We start from the raw sequence: 18,872 nt of genomic DNA, 5'->3' as shown, positions 1-18,872 counted from the left end.
GACTCAGCTCGATAATGTAATTAGTATGATCGCAGCGGGTTGATGATGCGGCTGTCAAAAGAACAAACGGCGCCCTGTCACGCCGTGTTTGGACGACAACTGAGTTTGAAGATTTGGGAGCACAAACACCACCTGCTCGCAGACTAAAACGGTCACTGGCTTTAGCTCATTAGCATGTGTGACGTGCTGTGATTCAGCGCTGACTTGTTCAAGCATTGTTCTTTTTATTGCTTGCTGTTTGCTTTTGGTTAAAAATTCATGAGCATTTGCAGTTTTGTCAAATGAATTCATACTTGTGGTCGGATGTCTCAAATTCAAGGACATAAATTTAGAAAGTTTAGAAAAGTGGGAATCATTTGCAAGAACCAAATCATCTTTGTGTTGTATTCTACGTTTAGGTAATTTTCCTCCAACCTTGGACCCTGTAATTTGAATTATATACATTACATTACCTACACATATTTCTTGGAGGGGGGAGTAATCCAGGGCTTAAAAACTACATTTGCTTGACGGACAGATTTTTTGACCTCTGGGCCGGACTTTCAACACTATTTCATGTCACACAAAATATCCCCAATAATGATAATATAACTAAAGCTGCTGTTGTAAATACAAGAGGCTTTATCAACATTGCTCTATAAAATTACCAATCCAGAATTAAACTAGGACGAGACTAGAACCAACCAGGTCTAGACCAGGACTAACACAGAATTAAACAAGGACCAAACCAGGATTAAACCTGTAAATAACAGAAAATGAATGATAATTTGGCCCGTGAGCCATGAATTGAATGGGCCAGCAGAATCAGCTCGAGGCCTATTTCTAAATTCCAAATAGCTATTTTATACGTTACATTCTACTTTATCAATAATAAAAACAGACTTAATGGAGGAGGCTCTTGACACGGTGTAAAAGTAATAAAAGTGTAGTCTTACAGAGCCTTTAAATGTTACTGCATACTTTGTTTGAAGCCTATTTGAGTGACGTTTGTGTTTGAGCTCAGAAGCTTTTACTGTTTATTAAGGTCTGAAGTGGCTCTAGTGTATTTCAAGTGTTTACCCACAGGTTGTATGGCAGCACATTCTTTAAGAGACATTGCACAGCCGAGAGAAGAGAAAATACCACACAAACGTTCACGACATGAGCTTGAAAAGACTGTTTCATACAAGCTCTGGCTCCTGACATTGAACAACGACATATATTGTTAACGCGATCAACTCAAAAACATTTTTAACAGAATCAAAAGCCATATGGCACAAATATATCTTCTCTATCGCAGTCTGCAGGACACATTACCAGTCAATTTCCTGAGCCGAGAGAACCGCGCTGCAACATCTCACTAAATCTACATCGGAAGATCTTTGAAAAGACTCGTGCAATGGAATTATGAGTCATTTGATGGAGTAAATATTTCGGAGCTGACAATGACAGAAAGCCAGACTGCTTTCTTAATCACAAGCCTTTCTCAAACGGTGACATTTCAATAAAGGGCAATGTTTGTAAATGAGCGGAGAGAAGCAGCGCTGGACAATAGAAGAAACGCGGGTGTGGATTCTCCCTTTGTGCTGGGTGACAATGTGGAGATACTGACACTATAAATAGGCGGCGATAAATACTGCTTTAGAAGAAGACGAGACAACGCAGGGCTTTACAAATGTACAATTTTGAACAAATAAAAACGCCTCTTTTGGAGAACTATTTGCCACGCAGTTTGTGTTTCCTGAGGCTCAGAGGGAAGAGGACTTATTAAACAGGAGTCATCAAATGAACGTGAATGAAGCTAAATACAACTCTAGGTATGTTTTGGATGAGGGAACAATGTTATTTTGAATATCGTTAAAACAGAGAGTCAATTTTGCATAAATGTGTCCTTTAAAATTGAAATGGGAGCAAGTAAACTTAACTTGTCCAATTATCAGATGCAATGTTTGTGGATTTTCCTTAATATTTCTAAGCATAAAATATAAAATACAATGTTATCAATAAGTAAGACTGGCTATTGAACATCAACAGGGAGAAAGACATTAGCCAGAAATTGGCTCAACATGGTAATTTTACATAGGCTTATAATGAAAACTTGATGGAAATTAAACATACATTCAGCATTAATCAAGAAACTGAAGTTAAATTATATCAGCTAAAATATATAAAACGGTAAAAATGATGATATAATCTAAATGTAGATGCACGGACTGAATGAATCTAAACAACGTGAGAGAGGACAGAGAGGAATTCACGGTAAGAAATAGCATCTGCCTGTTATCATCTCTCTCCAGCTCAGATCCGTCTCTATCCACTTGTTTGCCTTCTGTTCCACCCAGAGCTTACCCACAATCCCGTGGGCTTTTCCATTTCATCCCAGCTGCGAAATTTGGATTTTTCATCTGTGTCCTTTGTGCTTTGTCATTTTGATGTGTCTGCTATACGCTACACACTCTGAAAAACACCTCAAAAAGGAGGGGAAAAACATAGTCAAGAGAGCTAAACAAAAGAAAATGGAGGCGACCTAACAGAGGTTTGAAGGATTGTATTATCTTTGATGGATAAACAGAGTGGAGGTGAGGAGGCTACGCTGGGACTTGAAGGGCATGAATCGTAAAGCTATTTTTGGTGTTTTTGGCGCCCCGTGTGGACTGCCAATCAAAGAAATGTCAACGCATTAATGAGCTGTTTGTGACGGAGACGCATAGTCGCACTGCGCCGCGCCGGGGCCAGCCAACGGACGCACAGTCGCCCATGGGAGGCCGAATTATGAGAGATCCAGGACGATGACGCAAAAACAATGGCTTTGGCACTTTGGAGCCCACCTATCTTGCAAAACACGCCCCGCCGATGTGCTAATTCACAGGTTCCTCCGAGACAGAAGAGACACCTGCTCGTGAAGCCGGAGCGCCGCAGCCCGTGGAGACAAATGAGACGGAATGTACATAATGAGAAGAGGAGTGCGGCTGGTCCGGAAAACACAAAGCATTTTTCAGATTTTTTTTTTAACATTATTACTGTGAAAATGATTCTCTCGACGTTTCTGTTTTTTTTTTTTTTCAAGTATTAAAGGAGCGCTGTGCAAACTCAACTTTAATGAGCTTCCTTGTGTAAGACGCTGTGCCTTTAACAGGATCTTTCTCCACGTTGTATTTTAATTGGTTCCTGCATGTTTGAGAAATCCTGTATTCAGGTTTGAATGCTCCGAAGAGTCCTGTTTCCACCTACCCTCTATCCCCGCCCACATCGCTTTCACTTTCACTCTCTGAGGCTGGTGAGGTTCAGTTCTGGTGAGTCCCAGTTTTGTTCCAAAATTTGAACTAAACTTGGATTTAGTTTAGACTTGAACAGGGACCTGGACCTGGATTAGACCAGGACCAAATATAGATGAGTGAACGATGAAGGTTATTTTGTGTTTTTATTACCAAAGCTTTTATTTTACACTGAATATATATTTTCATTTTGTACTGTGTTTTAAATTTCAGTCTCAGTTTAACATCCATATTGAAGCAGCTGAGCTCTTGTTCCCCATGAGCAGTGTCCTGCTACTTCATACATTCTGCTTTGCTTTTAAAATTAGGAATATATTGTGTTATAATGTTTTCAGTATCTGGTTTATATTTTTATTCATATTCATATGAATGCTTAGTTCTGGTACAAAGAGTTATGGTGTACGTTTTCCTGCCCTCTTGTTGCTTTATTGAGTTGAGTGACATAGAGCCGTCTGTGTTGCTCATTTAAACTTCACTTATAACCAACAAGTGACAAAACAGAAAGCAGAGACCACCTTACATTTGATCTTACTCTTACATCTTACACTATTTTATGATGGTCGCAGCAGAATTACCGGCAGATGTGGAATGGCCAATATCGAATCAACAAAACTACTAATCTACTAATCTACTAATCTACTAAACTACTAATCTACTAAACTACTAATCTACTAAACTACTAATCTACTAAACTATTAATCTACTAAACTATTAATCTACTAAACTACTAATCTACTAAACTATTAATCTACTCATTTACTAATCTACTAAACTAATAATCTACTGATCTACTAAACTACTAAACTACTAAACTATTAATCTACTAAATAGACTAATGGAGCCAGGGGTTTAGGTCCTGTCAGATCAAGTGAAGGGCTAGTGTTTGGGTGGTGTGGCTGTGGTGCTTCTGCAGGCCCCGTGTGTAATCAGGCCTGTTCCTCCACCTCTCCAGGCAGAGCTCCGGGTGCAATGTGGAGCCAAAGCCGGCGACAGGAGAGGAGTCTTGGTGTGGGTTTGTAGAAACGCTCCTCTTGTCTCGCATACAACTAGACCCAACAGAACTAGACTGACTGCACTGCTTGGCTTTGCCGTGGCTTTTCCCTGCTCCGATGGCACAGCTCGTGGCATGGACACTTTGAACACAAGCATTGTTCTTATGAATTTTGAATCCTGCACAACATGCAGCTCAGGCCTTGCTCATCGTGTGACATGGCATCAGGCCGGTGCAGAGCGAGCCAGAGTGCGGTGTTAGCTTTGTAGGAAACTGTGTGTAGGATCCGCTCTGTCACGGAGGACTCCAGCGAGGAGATGAGGAGGAGTCCTCTCTAACCCCGGTCAGGTGGATGTCACGTCACATGTTTAAACTTTGTCACCTTAGGCAACACTGGAGAAGGAATTCAAGCTGAACTTTGTGAATGGGTGCGATGTTAGTGATGGGCGTGGCTCCATGCACTGTGACGCACATTATAATGTTGTAGGCTTATATCCAAGTGCTTCTGTGCAAGTGTCGATGCCACGAGCTGTGCCACACAGAGCTGAGTATCTACTAATTATTCTGCTGCGGTCATGAACTTAAAACAGTGTAAGAACATGTAATGTGGTCTCTGCTTTCTGTCTTGTGGCTTGTTGGTGATAAGTGAAGTTTAAATGAACGACACAGATGGCTCTATGTCATTGCACGTATTGACAGCCTGATGACAACTCAATAAAGCCACAAGAGGGCGCTCCAGGAAAAAGTACGCCATAACTCTTTCTATCGGTCAAGCTTTGAACTAAACATTCACATGAATACAAATACAAATATAAACCACGTACTCAAAACGTTCTTACAAAAGTATGATTTTGCAAGTTTTAAAAGCAAAGCAGAAGGTGTGACGCAGCAGGACTCATGGGGAACCGGGGCTCGACTGCACACAGTGCAAGCTGCATATGAAAGCATTGTGTCGTGTAATCGGTGTAATCCATTGATTCAGTTGTATCATCTGGACTAAATGTTTTGACTCTCATCCGAGAGTCATTCTCAATCTGCGAATCGAGCGGGGGAGCTCAGATGTGTATCCTAGTCTGACTAGGACCTGTCCATCTACTCTCTTTGTTTCAGCCCTGTGATCATCAAGTCGAAACCTTTGTTTTTCATCCAGATGATACGACTGAATCTTTTTCTACAATGAAAGCATTGTATTATTTCCCACTGATGTTTGAAAACATTTTCTTTTTTACACAGATTTTTTTGACATCCTCTTCATATTCTATTAATATTGTCCTTGATTGAATCTTTAAAAAAAAAATATCGGTTTGTTGATATAATTAAAATGCAAAAAATGTAATTACATAGATTCAGTGTAAAATAAAAGCTTTGATTATAAAGACAAAATAACCTCCATAGATGAACGCAACAACAATCAGAGGATTCAAACTTTTGTAAAACATTGTAGTCAACATTATAAAAATGAATCATCAACAGCGAGGAGCAGAGCGGCGCAGTGGTTAAACCCTTCAACAACAAGGTCCTGGGTTTGATTCCCAGACTGAGGAATTAGGTTCTTCAGTGTGAAGTTGCATGTTCTTCCTGTGTCTGCATTTTCACTAGCTCCAATTATTTAATTGCACAAGTGCAGTATAATGACAAACAAAGCATTTTATCATAACCAATGCAGTGCAGAATCTTTTGACATACAAACCGATATTGATCATGAAGTTACGGTACTTTGGCCTTAAATTCAAATTTGACTTGAATAAAATCAGACCAAGTTTTCTAAACTTTCTTTGAGTGCAGGAGAACTTCTTGGATATGTACTTGTTCTTATGGCTTCTGTTCGTCGTGTTTAATGTCACCAGACGAGTAGAGAGTAGATAGAGAAGATAGTGTGAGCATGAGTCAGAGCGGGTCAAACTAAAATAGCACTTCTCCTGGTTTTGTCACTTTATACACTCAAATTCAACAGAGGCACTGTAGACCTTGGGCCCAATTACCTGTTCAAGAAAAGCATCAACAAAAACCATAAGATTTGCAGTTTTGCTTTAGAAATTGACTGACTTTCCCATCAGCACAATGTTATAATTAACATTGAAATAAATACAAAACTAAGTGTAAATTTACTACATTTGAAGCAATGTTAGTCATATTACATATCAGATTATCATATTACAGTTTTAGTAAGTGACACAAATGGTGTGTCACATCAGACAAACAGTTATGATAGCGAATGAACAGCATTGATTATGTTGCTATGGTGACTGCATACATTACTGAAAGAAAATCTACTGAGATATAAGTGTGAAGAATAAACCCATTATAATAAGATAGATTGAAGAAGAATGTGTCCAAGGTTGTAATTTTAAAGCATTTATGTCTACTTTGCCTTGACACAAATGCAGCAGATAATAGACATACAGGATGAATAGTGTCAAGTAGATGCACTTTGGGACATTCCAGACAAGGCAAAAACATCGTCATGGTGACGGCAGGTGGCAGAGCCACCGGAGAAGTTCCATGATGCACCTTTAAAAACCTTTACGTGTACTTAATATACGTTCAAACATTTGTATTTTTAAAAAAAGTATAATTTTCACACTTTTTCCTCGTGTATCTCGTGTTCAATAACTTCCACATGTTCCTGGCCCTATCCCAGCCTGCATCGATGCCAAAATTACTTTCAAAAAACAAAACTAATTTAAAACAAAAGAAAGAAGAATCATGTATATTTTTTTCTTATTAAACTTCTTTGTAAATCCCTGTGATGGTTAAAGATGATATTTTATGGGGCATGTGAAGTGGGTGGAGAACCAGGCTTGCATCATTAGGCTAACCCTAACCCAAGGCAACTCTCATTGGAAAGCCTGACTCTTTTTAAATATTTGTCAACGTTAAATGTTTCTATATGTGATTATACAGCCACATTTGAATGATTGAATTTTTTTTGGGGGTATTTTCACAAGGGAACTGCAGTTCTATTGCTACAGTTATTTAGTACCGCTTTAAGAACAGGCATGAAATTCTGGTGCTTTTGTTTTCTGAATCATGCGTAAAACTGGATTAATTGTGTAAATTAGTACATTTTGTGTTTTTTTCTCTATGAGCATAATGTAAAAGCTGCATTTTGTGAAATGACAGACTCACGCTCTCTGCATCTAATCATTATTTTAACGTCAAGGTACACTTTATGTCTTTTGCATTTGACCCATTCTTCAATGGCGCTGGGGGAACCTGGTGAACCTGAAACCTTCTTCCACCCTGTCACCATGTCTCTTCAACCCTGAAGTAAGAGCTGAAAGCAGGGCTCTGATTGGCTGCGCTTGGATGGGCAACAACCCACTTCAATGTGTGAAAAAAAAAACCTGAAGCCTGAAAATGAATGCTTGTGTATATTATAAATGTGCCAAAGGGTTTGTGAGAGCTCGGAAAAGTAAAAAAAAACTACACTTTACACACCACAAGTTTTGTGGTGATAAAATCAGGCACACTAGCTTTATTCACAAAAAATAAAACTGTTTTCTGATGGAAGTCAGTGGGGTTTACTCATGTAATACCTTTTTATATGACAGCAATTAGCATTTTAAAGTCATCTTAAAACATTATTGGTCTTACTTTGCTGCTCTCTTGTCAACATTAATTGCAGAAACTTCCACCAATTCTTTATATGCTTTCTCAGTAGCAGTTAGCGCTGAGTGGCCCATCTATGATCGATCCATTGCCACATAAAGTCCTGCGCCCCTTTTGTTTTCAGGGCAATGACAGATGACTTGTGTTACATGTTTAGATTTACTTAGGAGCTCTGGTACCGTATTGTTCATATTTTACCACCACCAACATTTCAGGCTTGAATGTGTGAAAGCACAATATAAATTAGATTTTATTCTTTTTTAAATCTTCTGCATTCTTCAGATATAATATTATATACATATTTTGTAGATATCCATGGGTTTCAGAATGATGGGAATTTTCATAGTGAAAATGAATTAAATTTATTTTCAAATGTGATATTTGGAGTGTGAACATGTGATTCCAGCGGTGGAAAGGTGCTCTTTGGAGAGCGGTTCTTTTTCCACCTGAAGATAGGGTGATTGTCTGTTGGGTAAACTCTCATAGAAAGTCAGTCAACAAGGCACTCGAAGAAAAGTTGAAAAGCATTTTTTTTCCATTTCGGCCATCAAATTTTGTTGACTGAGTGGTCACATGAACACTGGACATTTTTATGGGTCATTCTATGAAACCGGTGCCTTTTGGCCATTAAAATGTTTAAAATGTTATAGTTTTAAATTATCCACACTATCCACACTAGAAAAGGGCAGCTTTAACTTTCTAAAAAAAATACATTTTGCCACCTAAGAAGCAAAATATTTGTTTATTCTATTTTTCAAAATTGGACCAAAAACGTTTTTTGTGTGACTGGGTGGTATGTCTTAAACTAAAATTACCTAAATGTATTTATTTAATTGTCATCAAAGATAACAAGTAAAAATATGTTCTACAATTTTCCTTTATGAAGGAGCAAAAGAACAAACTAAACAAAGATGTTAAAATCTTAAACTGGTCGGTTTATGACCAAGGTTTTGTACCAAACAGATCTGACCTGAGATTCATTGTCTGGATGAAAAAAGGTGTAAAGGTTTTTCACCAGATTGTAAAAGATAATCACATGAAAAGCTTTGATATGTTGAAAGAATCCTTTGACTCAGAGAAACAGGACTTTAATAAGTATTTATAAAGAAGGAGTTATTATAACCAAGAAAAAACAAAGTACAGTAATGACCATTATAACCCTCTGACTGAAATATTTATCAAGGCTTAAAGATCAGAACTTTCAAAGGGAGTAATATCTACATCGTATCAATGCATTACTAATCTGGACGAATATGAAAGAGATAGTAATGTGTCAGAACCAATTTGGAAATGGACAATTTTGACTTTTATTTTGATTTAATCATGCCATGGATGTTGATTTAATTTTGACATTGTCTGTTGGTTTCTATTTGTATTTGTATTTTCAATTTTGCTCTATATTCGTGTTCTGTGTTTGTTTCATGGTTTATGTTTTATATAAAGAAAAAAAAAAGAATTTTCCCTTTATTATCCCTGAAGTGTCTGACTAAAGTTAAGCTTTAAAAGCCTCATTTACAATTAAACTAAAAAGTTGGGAACTTACTTTTAAATAGTTTTAATATTAAAAATAAGTAAAAAAATAGAAATAGTAGATTTTTTCTAACCATCTAAAGTTAACGTGACAGAGTGGTAAGTCAGAATTGCACACAAACAAATCATAATTATTGTACAGAAAAAAATAGAGCCAATTATTATTAGTATGAGTAAATGCACATTATTTTTATGACATTAAAAAGAAAACACCAAAAGATTTGATAAAAAATATTGTTTTGTTGTTGCCAACATTAAATTCGAACATAGCAAAATGTGCAATTTTAACAGTTTTAGAATTACTAATGCCTTTTAAGTGGAGAACGAGGGACAAGTCTTGCAGCTAAAACATGCTCTAAAGTCGATTAATTTGTGTAAAATGTGACCAACAAGTCAACAATGCACCGATTCCCTGAGGGGCCTGAAAACGGCTTTTTAGGATTACGTGCAATGGCAGCGCCGCGAAACAGACTTCTGGAATAAGTTGAATAGTGTATTTTAGCTGCAACACTTTTCCTCTGTTCTCTATTTTAGTGAACAGAGTTCCCAATAGACTGGAAATGTGATAAGTGCGGATCCAGGGCAAAAAGAGGAAAAAGTGGGTGGGGTGGAATAAGGTGAAAAGACATTACCGTTAGCTCACAAAAACATGAACTATGAACAATCTAGTTGCTGGTACAAACCCATCGACCACATTTAGGTGAAGTCAAAGGGTTGTTTAATTTAAGATAATAATTAGCAAGTAAAACTGATTCGAGTTGAGATTTCTGAACTTGTATGCTTCTTGTAACACCAAAAAACATAATTATTTACATTTTACTTGTGAGGTGAGCAGACAATATCACGCGATAAAGGTATTTTATATACTTGAGGATCAACTGCACCATGAATCTGTGAAGGAAAGTTTGATTTGATGTAAGAGAAAAAAAGACCTCAAAATGTTGCGTATAAGGTATCAAAATCCAAAAATAGTTACATGATATGACTCAGCCACTGAAACAACATTGTGTGATGTGTTTGCATAACTATTAAACTACAAGATCTGTGACATCAAATGAATGGAGCATTATTTGGTCAGACTTGCTATTGGAAAACAAGACCAAATCTGATGTTAATGTTTCTACTTTCTACTTACCTTGAATTTTTTACATTGAATTTGAGTCACATTACTGCATGAGATAATTTTTAGGATTGGACACAAAATTGCCTGAGAGCTCATGTTTTGTGCGCACCATTTTTTATTTGTGATTATACTTGCAGTGTGCTGGTTTTGTTCTTTGGAGTTGCAAATTTACCTCTGAATGTGCAGTGATTGCTGGTGATAGTGGGACTTGCATGCTCCTTCTATGCTCTGGTCCTGTCTGGTCCAGCTGAACACTACACGCTGTTCCTGTGTTGATTTCATGTTTTTGTGCAGGTCTGCCTCCTCCCTCGTCCATCGGAAAAAGGGGAATGAAAGCTCGAGGCAAGTGCTCTCACTTCACATTCAAAGTGCTATTAAATGTTATGCCTGGCGTTAAACTTTACTGCTCTGTGGGGTTCCCTAACTTGAACCCATATAATATAAATGCCATACTGGGGAACATTCTGGGAAAAAGCAGTAAAATCTCGATTGAGACAAGCAGGTGGTGGACCCTCTGCCAGGTCAGTTAGGTCCAGTCATGTTTGGATGGAGTACATTTTACAAGTACAATAAGAGTTGAGCGCTTTCATTACCAGAATTTGACTGTAAACTATGGGAACTGTAGTAAATATTACATATTATATATTTATATGATATGTAATTTGTAATTACAACATGTAAGATGTAATTATATATTTACTTGCACATGAACATGAACTATTGGGACAAAATGGGTCTTTTTAACAAAACGATTGCCTTCAAAATGCAGAGCTTCACTTCCTGCTCTTTTCAGTCCTTAATTAGCCGAGAAATTAGTTTTGAAAAGTAGGAAAAAAATATAAATGGGACCTTGGAGGGTCCCGAAGGTGACAAACGTGACTTTTTTTATATAAACCCCATTCAAAAACAGTAAAGCACAATTTTCCCCCATTATAAATTATTGACATATAATGGGCTCTGATAAATTCAGCTCAAGTTTTCCACTTCATTCCCACTTATGATCTACTGCACGTGTACTTTTATGGTAAAATGGCCTTATCATGTGAAAAATATGCATTTTATATATAAAGTCTGCACATGAGTAGAATATAAGTAGATGAAGAGATCTAAGTTTTGAAAGTAGAAAAAAAAAATATGAATCCATGTGGATTTTGAGGTTTAAGAATGAGGAGCCTCGAGGGTCCTGAAGGTCATGAACTTACCCTTTTGTTCTGGAACTGAACTTGTGAGAACAAACAAACATGGTGAAGAAATATTGAGGTTTGGAAAAAAAAAAGGTTGCTCAAAAGGTGACCAGAGGTTTAAAAAACAAATATAGTTTGTAATATATATATATATATATATATATATATATATATATATATATATATATATACATACATTATATTAAGTAATCTCATTTGGATGGAAATATTGATCAAACCTGTTTAACAAGCAAACGGTACGAGTGAGAGTCTCTTTTTGATCCAAATATCAATTCCTGATTATTAAAACAGTCAACAATCATTTCAATAGTTGCAGTCACTTGTATGTCCCCTGCGATGGGAAAGTTTAATGCCATACTGCGAAACATTCCAGGCACAACAATAATGGAGACATGCAGGTGAGATATCCCTCCACCATGAAAAGTAGGTCGCATTTGAGTGGGCGATATGGCAAAAGAATTATACAGTATCACGATTTTCCTGGAGCTCAATCCCGATTTCAAACTTTAACTGTGTATTTTTCATTGCCTTTAAGAGGTAAATAAAGTCATCTGTGATTGGTTGAATCCAGCTGTCACTCACTCCGAGCCTTACTGAGTCTAACCAATAGGAGAAATGGGTGGGGAAAAGGACGTGTTGGAGCAGACAACTCGATTACTTAAGAGAGTGAATCACAATATGACGAAACCTGTTCTACCTTCACGATAATGCGTTTGAACCTGACCTCTCTCCTCGTTCCTCTGCAGCGGCTCGTCCACTGAAGGCGGCTGTGGCGGCGGCGGCGAGTGCGGTCACATCTGAGGAGAGCTCTGATTGGCTGCAGACGCTGTGGTCGTTCATGATCGGGCTCGTGGCTCCAGATGAGGAGGAAGGTATTCACCAGCTCACTGACCCGTTCACATGTAAGACAGCATCCCTCATGCCACCAAACACTAGAACTCACCAAAGCAGTCGTTTAAGAGTCAGTTAACATGACTAACACGGCAACAATAGAACTTTACACGTGACAACTGGATGGACTCATACTTTAATTAGGGAATGTTATTAAATGTTTTGATTTATTGAAATATTGCAGCACCAGTTACAAAAAAACATGGATTTTGATAAGATTTTTGGACCGAAGACGAATATTTTATGCAGGTTTAATTTGCTAAAGCTGCGACATGGCAGAGTAATAGCAGAATATTTTGCTACATCCTGTTTAAATGTTGATGTTATGTCATCTTTTTTTAAATTCATTTTTTTGTTGTTGAACCTTGAATCATCCATTCAACCTTTAAAGCCGTAGTACGTAACTTTTTTTGAAGCTTTAATTGCTCTGAAAAACATAGAAAACACGACGTTCCTTTACTGCTGCTTGTCGCCATGGAACAGTTGTTCCTTTGGCTATAATAGTTCACATATTTCACAGTATGGCAAAAAACATCCATCTCCATGTTCAAAAGTATGGTCTTAACTTTCTTATTCAGATGGAATAATGCAGGTGACGTCCACTGCCAGAAAGTTACATACTTTTGCTTTAAAAGAACGTGTGTATAAAAAAAAAAGGTAATATCAAGTATACGTATTTAAAAGGGTTAATCATTTAAATTTGTTTTGTTTTGGCTAACAATATATCTAACATTTTGAACCTACAGCTAATACAAGTCAAATGTAGTGAAACGATGCTTTGGTCTGTCTATTTTTCAATCATAAACTATTCACTGACAATTCACCTGCTCACCGCCCTCTCCCACACAACTGACACTAATGCATTTAGACTCTAATACCTTCATATTCAAAAGAGTCCATTTGGATAATTATAGTTAAAAGCGTTATTGTCTTGTCTTATCAATATTCACATTTTAGCACCAATTTGAATCTCTCTTCACACAAAAATGGACATGAATGATAATTATGTATTTTTCAACGCGGCGTCCTTTGAGGAAAAAAACCTCCGACTGTTTAGAAATAGACCCACAGCAATTATAAGAGGATGATTCAGATGATTAGATAAACATGAATGGATGAAGGTTCAGGGAGAAATATATTGAAACTCTCTCCAGTCGTTATGCACTGTAGAGCCGTTATTGCAATTTGAATAACATGGCATTTTGCCGCAAAACACTATTGTAAAAAGGAATCCAATAAACTCAGCAATGTTCTTGTTCAGCTTTTCACAGCGAGGAACTCTGAAGAAGAAGAGAGAGAAGAAGGAAAGAGAGAGGAAGGAAGTGAGGACGAGGACACAGGAGACAAAATAAATAATGTACTGTAATTTATATGATCTTGTATTTTCTGTCTCGTCGTGAATAAAGAGCCATTTTGGAAGGCCATCGGGAAGCTATGAAGAAACTTGTGTAAGTGTGTAACTTTGTTCATGGAAACATGTGAAAATAAAAATAAAATATCCACTGAGCCTGTTTTGCTTACATTCTTACGTCTTCTAAAAGCCTCAGCAATCCCTGTTCATTTTACTTTTGGACTACATTTTGGACAAGGTATAATATGTATGATGTTATAAAAGTCTAAATGAACCACCATGATTGCGTCGAAATCCTTTTTTAAATGTGTAAAAAAAGACTGTTTTGCTCACGTTAGAAATCGGTCTTGGATTCACACATATATGAGACGAATACATGTCAACTACAGAAAACCTTGGCTCTGTTACGGTCTGGATTTACTGTGTATATTCACAGATACAAACTGCTAAACATAAAGATAGAAAGAAGATATATCTGGACATTTTGAGCACCTGTAAAAACTCAGACTTTATCACCAAAACAACAATGACAACGATGCACAATCTGACGTTACTGTTGCTTTTTATCGGGAATCAAGAATGGGTCAAAATTTACCTAGACCTATGGTGAGTATGTCTCATCCCAACTCCACAATGTAGAGCTTATTGTTAGTTTTTTCCATCACCATGACACGTTTCTCCTTTTAAATTTGATGTGTGCAATCATTTGAGTTTCTGGAACATTAAAAACTGAGAAATCTTCCCCCAAAAACAAGCTTTACCACCAAAACGCTCAAACTTTGATCATAGTTTTCTGTGCTCTTTCATTCTTTTGACACTGCAGGTCACAAGTCTTAGTCACTGGTTCTGTGCAGTCTGCGATTGGGGTTCACACATGTAAAGAAGAGATATGTCAGAAAAGAGACATTTACACTGCATATATACTGTAGGATGTCTCTGTAAAGTCTCTATAAAGTCTCTGTACTCTCGTCCTTGTTTGTGATGTGTGACATCCTTTGCTGTTGGATTCTGGGCGCTCACACACTATGTTTGAATTTCTATATTGAAATAGGCTGTGTTAGGGCCAAAGTGCTTTATCATGTGTAAACAGGGCCGTAGTACTGGAAAAACAAGGTCAACTCAATGAACATGTACGTTTGTTTACAAGGCTGTGTGTTCTGTTCTGAAAAGAATATTGACTGTGATGGAGAATCAGTCAGTCAAAGCCATAAATACATATATCTTTTATCCTTGAATGGAGATTATGTGGTCTCCCTATAAAACAGATATTATAGCTTTTGATTCCAAATTTCACTTTCTTTTAAACATTGAAACAAACTCACCTGCTTATTCTTAACTCATATTTTTCATTTGTCCTTGTAAAGTGTGTTTTGTTTTTTTCTAATGTGACCGCTCAGGCTGACATTTTCAGACTTATAAAGTAATAACTGGTATCTTGTAGAGAAGATGAACATTGGTGCCCGAGGACGCAGACATTACGCAGATAAGAAACGATACCCTACAGCAGATCTGTCTCATATCAGCCCGCGTGACTCCAGAGGGACCCGGAGAGAGCCCAGACAAGAAGAAAAGGCCAAATCTGAAAAATTCATCATGCTAGAGATAAAGAGGGCCTGCTGTTCGGTTAAAGAAAACATCCCTGGATACATGGAGAACAAGGAAAAGGAACCGAAATGTGCACATCAGAAAATACAAGCACTACATTGAGTACATGAAATGGCAAAAACTTGTTTGATATAATTGTCTTTGTGTCTCACCAAAGCACGAGTGAATGACACTTTGGTCCAACAAAAAGCACAATTTGTCTTCAATTCTGGAACTATTTTCTCTCTCGACAGGTAAATAAAGATTTGTCAAGATAATGGTATTAATGCTTTTAACTAAAGGTTTGTTGTGTAACTTTGCTGGAGAAAAGTATGCCACCTGCTTGTCTCCATGGCAATGTTTTTGCTTTGCCTGGCATGTTCCCCAGTGTTGTATTAAAGGTCCCATAACATGCAAAATCTACTTTTCAGAGCTTTTAACCTTCTTACATTGCTATTTGTGCTTCATATATGTCCAGAGAGTTTTTTTGATTGATTCCCGCAGTGTTTAGCTATATTACAGACTATCTCCTTTCCTCGAATCTCCAAACTGACGGGCGGTAGGGCAAGACCTCGTCATCATAAACACAAGATACTATACAAGTTTAAAAGTCTAGTAAAACAAAGTGAATATTCAATTATAGTAGTAGTATTTTTATAATGCCCAAAATAAGCAGTTGTCTCAGAGTTTGCCTGTTTTTCTTCAATTTCAATACTTCCTGGTTTGACATGACCAACAAATATGACATAGGTAGAGGTAATTCCACTACTGTTACTTAGTAGCAAGATTGGAAACAAGGACCAAAATCCATTTAAATAGTTATGTTTTGACAAATAATTACACCCGACAACACCTTTATTTGGTTAAATGATTGTTTAAACTGTCATAAAAAGGTGTATGTTGAGTGTAAATGGTTGTGCATTTTTGGTGTAATGGCGCTTTTTGATGACATCACAGCGGTATTGTAGAACTCAACTCAGCACTACTTCCTGTAATTTTCAAATTTAATCGTCAAATTTTCTTCACAAACTCCAAATTGACTGATGAAAAACTGTGATAATTATTTACCACAGGGACTGTCTCACCAAACGTCATAATTAGAGGGAACCTCCGATATGGGCTTTAAAGCCAAAATGTAAATAGATAAATGTAGCAGACCATACACCAGAAAAGGTACATTCTGTACCTCTAAGAAAAAGATATAAATGACAGCAGATTATACGCAAGGAACACTCTGCACCAGTGTAACTGAAACTAGAGGAAAGGTGGCAGAAAGGTCTCTTGTACTTTTACCAATTTCAATTATAAACAGCAGGGAATAAAGAACCAAACAACAACCTAATTTCTGGACTTCCTGCTCTACTTCCAATGTTAGATCTGATGTGAACTTAGAATAGTCCTGTTCTAGTCCTGGTTTAGTCCAGGTTTAGTCACCACATTCAAATCTAGGACTAAATCTGGAACTAAACATGGGCAAAACCAGGGCTAAACTAGAACTCGGACTAAATCAAGTCTACATCTGAATTAAACTGCACTCAAACCACAGAAAGACTGCACCTTCAGTTGATGCTTTTAAGACTTTAAAAACACACTTTTATTCAATGGCATTGAATCTGGCATGAGAATTGTGTGGTCCTCTGACTGTCATTTATGATTTTATATAGCATAACATATACCGGTATTGTACATTTTACAATGTTTTAATTTGTTTTACTTTGATTTGTACGTATTTATTTAAATGTTTTAAACAAAACACAAACATGTCAATGTTTGTGTTTTGTTCTCTGGGCAGCACTTTGGAGACTTAATGTGCTTTACAAATAAAGTTGGGGTTGAATATTCAATTTCTAAAACAGCAGATTGTCATTAAAGCCATGTCAAAACAACCCCGCTTTACCGGCGTGCATAATATTACAAAATCATTGGTCTTTAACAAACAATTTATGCATTAATTGTCTTCTGCACATGCCCAGAATTCATTAAGGGTCATATTTCCAGCACAGGGCGGCATTCTCATCACTCTTTTCTCATTACTCCTATTACATTATTCACCGATGCAATTTCCCAGAGCACATAAAAGCATCTTCATTGCAGCCCATTGTCTGACGGCGACATTAGTGCAAATATAAATAAGGTTACGTTCATGTTTAATTAAAATGGCCCGTCTCGCGATCGGCTTCCCGGGTACAGAGTAATGGAATTAAAATTAAATCATAACTTTATTACGGCGCTAATGGACACATAGGAGCTAACCAGGAGCGGAGCGGAAATCCTTAATAACTTGATGTGTTATTAAGAAATTGAGCTTAAGTACTGGACGTGGTTAAAGTGAATGTGAATTTTTCCATTAGTGAAATAGATGAAGATGGAATGAGGTTTTGTGGAATGAGTTCCTCAAAGAGCTGGAGGGGGCTTGAGTGGTCAGGATCAGAACTTAATGTGACAGTTTCCATGTTGTTCTAACTATTCCTTTGTTTTGCGGGATTGTGCACACAGTAAATATGTATTGTGGTTTCATAACAGTGGATTAGCAGTTTGTGAAGAGGAGTTGAGAGGAAAAGTTACTGCAAGAATAAGTTCTAGATGGGATTAGTTCTGAATAATTGTGTTATCAAATGTACATGTAAGGAATCCACATTTATGGCAGTTATGCATATAGTTAAGACTGTAGAGGTGTTTTCATATCTGTCAATGTATTAAATAACTGAATCAGATGAGTTTTGACTAGGAGGATGATGTGGAGGAGATAAGAATGAGACAAGACAAGATTGTATATGTATTTTGGACGTCTCAAGTATTTATTTTATATTTTTGCGGTGGTCATTGATATCAAGACGTAACTCATCAGAGCTTAACCCTTTTTTTGTCCAAACCAAATGTACCGTATTTTCCGGACTATAAGTCGCACCTTTTTTCATAGTTTTGGCCGGGGTGCGACTTCTACTTATTTATACTTATATACTTATACTTACACTTAGGAAAAACTTATATGTGAAATTTTGTTATTTTCACACTTGCAGCCGCATTTCACACTCCAGTGCAACTTATATATGTTTTTTTCTTCTCTATTATGCATTTTTTGGCTGGTGCGACTTATAGTCCAGAAAATACGTTAAACACAGAGGGGTAAATATCACAAAGTGGCACGAGAGCTTTGTCCCATCTCTCGCTTTGGCCCTTGTTTAGTTGCAGTTGTGGAATTACGCACAGTATGTCACATGTCCAACCAGGAAGTAAAGTTATAAACTTTGTCAAACTCAAGAATGTTTTCACATTCACACACGTAAGATTTGTAGGGCAATCTAAAATCGACTTACATGAAATGCATTTG

The 18,872-nt window shown here is 37.1% G+C and overlaps 2 protein-coding genes across 10 annotated transcripts in view; both read left to right on the top strand.

The window, feature by feature from the left end:
* The window catches only part of trdn (triadin), a 29,496-nt gene extending 15,477 nt beyond the window's left edge, over window positions 1-14,019 (top strand). For 4 of the 9 annotated variants that reach the window (XM_072441136.1, XM_072441119.1, XM_072441128.1 and 1 more), the window contains 3 exons: window positions 10,805-10,852; window positions 12,462-12,617; window positions 13,868-14,019. In XM_072441136.1, coding sequence (XP_072297237.1) covers window positions 10,805-10,852; window positions 12,462-12,617; window positions 13,868-13,890 — 227 coding nt within the window. In that variant the 3' untranslated portion in view covers window positions 13,891-14,019. Of the gene's footprint in view, window positions 1-4,206; window positions 4,267-10,804; window positions 10,853-12,461; window positions 12,618-13,867 lie in introns of all 9 variants that reach the window. The other 5 variants (XM_072441076.1, XM_072441092.1, XM_072441084.1 and 2 more) reach the window with 3 other exon arrangements.
* LOC140356210 (A-kinase anchor protein 7-like) overlaps window positions 1-18,872 on the top strand; it is a 186,429-nt gene that overhangs the window by 91,172 nt on the left and 76,385 nt on the right. The gene's annotated exons all lie outside the window — the stretch shown is intronic.

Source organism: Eucyclogobius newberryi, unplaced genomic scaffold (assembly GCF_026437365.1).
Source record: "Eucyclogobius newberryi isolate DKJ021-1_F unplaced genomic scaffold, fEucNew1.0.hap1 SCAF_1, whole genome shotgun sequence".
Lineage (NCBI taxonomy): Eukaryota > Metazoa > Chordata > Actinopteri > Gobiiformes > Gobiidae > Eucyclogobius > Eucyclogobius newberryi.
This window is presented reverse-complemented; position numbering and strand designations above follow the sequence as displayed.